Genomic DNA, 5649 nt, shown 5'->3' on the forward strand with positions numbered 1-5649 from the left:
CTGCTCAAAAACAACGCTGAGAAGTTTTTTCCTATTTGTACATGTTCTACAGAATGCAGCACACACAGAAAGAGGAGAGAACAAGGAGAAATTTTTATATATTTATTTATAAAGTTTTATCTAGCGCGAACAAGATCTCGAAGGATATCTGAGTGCTTTATAATAGGCACAAAGAAAGGACAAGGGGGTAGTATAAACATCAATTCGGATGCAGCAACAAAAAAGGAAGATAATACAGTAACCAGGTGTACGCACGTGAAAAAAAACAAAAGAAAAAAACCCCAGAGGAAATTAACCATTGTAGCTGGAGGTACCATAGTGATAAGAACAAAGTCAGACGAATTGGGTGTGCCTCCTCCCCTTACGGTAAGAATTTGCTCATTATGATATTTTTCCTCGTTACACCTCTCACGGGGTGGTGTATCTTTTTGGTGCATTCCCAGGTTTACCTGTTCTTGTAAATCTGGGAATGCGTGAAAATCCATTGATGTTTTGTGGAAACACCCACGCAACACCCATGAAAACGCCTTGCGTGGCTTCATGAACCTTATTTGTAATTTGTGGCATTCTTGCACCACATTGTGTGGTGCAAGAACAATGCAAAGGGGCTCATAGATATGCCCCAGAGTGTCTATACAAGTTGAATACTGCCCCAATTTTCAAACATGGGGTACTTTTTACCTAACTGACTCCCTAATCGGAGCACCACTCCTATTTTAGTGCCTGGCCTATTTTCTGTCCCAATCCGACCCGGCCCAGACTTCAGTTTGGGATATGGATTTTAAGGAAAGTACAGCGGTTAGTAATACGGGCTATACATGCACATAGACGTCTGCATGTCTCAATACATAGAAAGTGCATGGGCATTGAGGATTACTAATATAAGCAAATGCGTACCGCTACATAGTTTGATACAACCCAGGATGCCAAAAAATGATCTTCTATGTATGATTAGGAGTGACAGTATCCATCTTACTGAAATTTCCTGAAAGCCTAATAGGCTAATCTTGAGCCTAGAAATACACATTTTATCAGGCCACATGCCAATACCATGCTTCATGAAGAGAACCGATTCATTCAGAAACATTTTGAGGCAATATTGCCAAAGTGTCTGCATCAGCTCGGTGAGGCAGTAAAATGTGCTTTCGCTCCAGTGTCTTCTGCACCAAGATGTCTGGCATTGATTCTGAAATCTTGTCCAGTACAGTCACTGTTGGCACTTCAAAGATATCCTCAGTGAGCGTGGTCTCAGTCTCAGTGGCGTGCCATGCTTTGTGTTTTCTTTTGCTGTCAGGTTTCGGAGACTCACAATCCATTGTGTTGCTTTTCCACTTCCGGCACCAAACACGGATGCACCCATAGAGCAGTTTCAATGCTAGGATGATGAGAAGAGCACTGCTGATGAGCCAGATCACCAGAGACAGGTCCACCTTCTTGCTGGCTGGTGATGCTGCACTGCGGGCCAATGTCTGGAATACGGTGCACTGGTCTCTTGATGGGTGAGTCCCATGGCATGTGACGCAGAGGACATAGCTCGTGGCCGGGCTTAACTTCCGAAGGGAAAGGAAACGGTGCTCCACAGGCACCATTTCTTCATGGTGAAAATTCTGTCTTGAAAAACTAGATAAAATACCATTCCAATTAGTGCGATAAAGTACCCTGTAGAAATTGTCTGGGCAGGCCAACTGTTTTGGGGACCAGGCCACCAATGCTGTAGTGACGGTGATGTTCTTAATGATGATGTTCATGTTTTCAGGTTTCAGATTCACCTGTAATGAAAAAGAGGTTCAGTCATGTTATACCCACTATTGAAATGTTTTATTGAAATGCCTTAAAATACATTTGTTGGCAAGCTCATTGTTAATTTAATAGAAAGTATATGGGCTCATTAAACTCGGAACAATAATGGGAACAAGGATTGCACCACCGTATGACACCAATTCATAGAACTGAATTACCACCTGCCACATCAAACCACTAACTTCGGTCACATTGAATACTTATTTTGAAAAGTATTGGAAAGGATCTTGCAAAGTTGCACAAACATTTTAATGAATTAATTCAATCAACTTTAACCGCACACACTACATTTAAGACTTTTGTTTCCATGGACAGTAATTATTTATGAACAGTCTTTATACAGGTTGTCATTGGGCCTCAAATACTATTGCTCTCCAATTGAGAACCACGTACTTGCTTTGCATATTAGTCTCTCGGGTAACTCAGACAGCCCTGGCTTAATTTAAGGGATAGATGTAGGTATTGAAAAAAGATACAAGATGACACAGTAAAATCAAATAATACACTATGGTCTTCATTATGAGTAGGCCAGTAATTGGTGCGATATTTGTCGCGCCTGATATTTGTCTCTGCTGAGTGGAAACGTATTGGGTGACATACCACCTGATTATCATTCTTTGGAGAACAACATGTGGATTTTGATGCTTGCCACACTAAAATCTGCATATTCTGGTAAATACTGGGTGTTTTTATATTGGTAGGCTTAACATGACAATATTTATCACAAAACACATAATTACGATAGGTGCAGTATGAGAACTTACCACACATCACAATGAACTTGGCATCTTGTAATGAGGTTAAAAATGTCCGGCCACAATTCTGTTTAAAAGGAATTAAACTTTCTTTACAAGTAGGCAGATTAGGGCTGTTTAAAAGAAAGACTAGACAGTCCTAGCTTTTTCTGAAGCAAAGAAATGACACAGAATAGTTTCACTGCTTAGAAAACCAGGCAATAAGCACCAGGAATTATTCTATAATGTAATTTCACACATTACAATGTGCATTGCTTGCAATGGCAACGCGTGCACGTCTAGAGATTCCCTTGCGGGAGCGCGCAGCGCCATATAGTGCACGCTCCCGCAAGGGAATCGCGCAGGCCCCCTCCCCCTGCTGGATTCAACTAAAGAATGGTGATGGATTAAACCCAGATCAGTTGACTGGGGGTGAGTGTTTGATTTGTTCAAACGCTGCGTCCATCATCCCCTTTTGTATCGCTTTGTTCGCCCTAAGTGTGGCAGGGTATGCTCAGACGTGAGTCCCTTGTTCACTTGGCCACTGGATTCAAGATAGCCTGGCTGATGAGGATTATGAATCCGAAACCGGTCCCAGGATGCTTGTTTCCGGTCCAAGGAAGACATGGCTTGGCAGTTCGGGCTGGACTGTTCCCATAAGGCACAGGGTCAGACTGATTTGCACATAGCCATGTCTGAACTGGGGTGGCTGAGTGAACTAAAGAATGGTGATGGATTAAACCCAGATCAGTTGACTGGGGGTGAGTGTTTGATTTGTTCAAACGCTCCGTCCATCATCCCCTTTTGTATCGCTTTGTTCGCCCTAAGTGTGGCAGGGTATGCTCAGACGTGAGTCCCTTGTTCACTTGGCCACTGGATTCAAGATAGCCTGGCTGATGAGGATTATGAATCCGAAACCGGTCCCAGGATGCTTGTTTCCGGTCCAAGGAAGACATGGCTTGGCAGTTCGGGCTGGACTGTTCCCATAAGGCACAGGGTCAGACTGATTTGCATATAGCCATGTCTGAACTGGGGTGGCTGAGTGAACTAAAGAATGGTGATGGATTAAACCCAGATCAGTTGACTGGGGGTGAGTGTTTGATTTGTTCAAACGCTGCGTCCATCATCCCCTTTTGTATCGCTTTGTTCGCCCTAAGTGTGGCAGGGTATGCTCAGACGTGAGTCCCTTGTTCACTTGGCCACTGGATTCAAGATAGCCTGGCTGATGAGGATTATGAATCCGAAACCGATCCCAGGATGCTTGTTTCCGGTCCAAGGAAGACATGGCTTGGCAGTTCGGGCTGGACTGTTCCCATAAGGCACAGGGTCAGACTGATTTGCATATAGCCATGTCTGAACTGGGGTGGCTGAGTGAACTAAAGAATGGTGATGGATTAAACCCAGATCAGTTGACTAGGGGTGAGTGTTTGATTTGTTCAAACGCTCCGTCCATCATCCCCTTTTGTATCGGATTATACAACGCGGGCCTGCCCTTATAACGGCTCCCTCATGGCTCCGCCTGGGCGAAGCCCCGCTTTCGCCGGTCCTCCAGCTCTTTGTGTCTCGCACTCATCAGACTGCCCTTATCCTACTACATCAAACTCAGAGGCACACCAAGGTTCGGTCATTGGCAGGTGGCTTTCCGATCGCACGCGCATCTCCCCGGCAGCATAATAAGTACACTGCATCGCAATTTAGTGACATCACACTACCGCATTTTGGCGGCCTAAATTCAGCTGCCGCTCGCGGCATTTATCTGATGCCGTTTGTCGTTTACACCTCACTATGTGTGACCAAAGCTTATAACATATCAGTATGAGCCCAGGATCAACTCATGCACATTTCACCGCGTTAATGACACTCACCTCGCGCCCGCACACATCATGTCAATCATGACAAGGCAATTACAGACACCTTCTATTTCTATGGCTTATATATGTGGTAGCATAAGCCTGTCTATACTGTTCATGACCTATGTGGTCACAATCAAGTTCATGCTCGTTTGCACCTAGGGGGCGGAGTTATGATGTATTATCACCTGTGCTCTCTTCACGTGTCAATCACGGTTTGGTTACATTTCTGTATGCTGTATATAGCTTGCATTTGTAAGTAGCCCGTTATGTGATCAAGGCTGCAGGACTGCAGCCGAAATGTGTCACATGGACCATGCTATCTGAATAATAAACTTGATGTTCTACATTTATCCTGGTGTCTGTGCCCGGTAATGTGGACTCTTTCTTCAGCTGGCAAAGTAGAGTTTCCTGGAAGGGATTTCAGAGTGTCCTCGCCTCCTGTCCGAAAGCCACAACCGGGAGTCAGTAGCTACGACTGAGGCACAACACGTTTAATAGGACATGTGCAGCACTTCACAGATAGGCGGTAAGTCTTCAATAGGCTATAGTATTAACAGGTCTGAAGAGGTGTGATGTTAGCAATGTTATTCTGGGAATAAGCCTACTCTCCACAATGCTGCTACAACTTAGGAAAGTTTTCATTTACATTCTTTGCATGATGTCCATAGACGCGCTACGTGAGCGAGAGGCTGCGGTGGGCGCTCTCTTTGACAATTTTCCCATTGTACATAGCCAGCAAAGATCGGGCAGTGTGAACCAGAGTGCTACAAACAATGAATATAAAACTCTATGTAAAAAACACTGGAAAAGCTCATGAAAACAGAATTAATGAAATGGTGGGAGGGAAAGTCACTACAAAAGAATTGTGATGTTGGTAGGGTCCCCAGAGGACTGACAATTATGCTGGCCCCCAGTTTCGAAAACCCTAACCCTCAAATGTTAAAAGAATGGGTGGAAAGTAATCTGGATGCATCCATATGGCTGATTATATTCCCTATTCTTGTTGTGTATAAATATGTATATACTAATATGAAATAAAATGTGAATATATTTTTTCAGAAAACTCAGAGTGGTAATAATTCCTTAGGGTACATATGTATAATTTTGCGCTGTGACTGCTTACACATTTGGCTTTCTGTTGTTTCTTCAATTTTCTAGGATTGAATCCTTTAAAAATTACTTATATGCAGAAATGAATATTGCATTGAAATGCACTAGATAAATTGTGTCTAGGACCACTTTGTTTTTTATATTATACGTTA

At 43.4% G+C, this 5649-nt stretch overlaps 1 protein-coding gene across 1 annotated transcript; it reads right to left on the minus strand.

Annotated features, from left to right (window-relative positions):
• Window positions 1–1067: 1067 nt before the first annotated feature.
• On the minus strand, window positions 1068–1748 carry LOC144821765 (fibronectin type III domain-containing protein 9-like). Its single transcript, XM_078678960.1, has one exon. The coding sequence runs from the start codon at window positions 1746–1748 to the stop codon at window positions 1074–1076; it is 675 nt and encodes a 224-aa protein (XP_078535086.1). The 3' UTR covers window positions 1068–1073.
• Window positions 1749–5649: the final 3901 nt, after the last annotated feature.

This window comes from Lissotriton helveticus, chromosome 2_2 (assembly GCF_964261635.1).
Source record: "Lissotriton helveticus chromosome 2_2, aLisHel1.1, whole genome shotgun sequence".
NCBI classification, from domain to species: Eukaryota; Metazoa; Chordata; class Amphibia; order Caudata; family Salamandridae; genus Lissotriton; species Lissotriton helveticus.

Bases quoted from the DNA above. Each gene is read 5' to 3' on its own strand.
- LOC144821765 (XM_078678960.1), bottom strand. From the start codon at position 1,748: ATGAACATCATCATTAAGAACATCACCGTCACTACAGCATTGGTGGCC.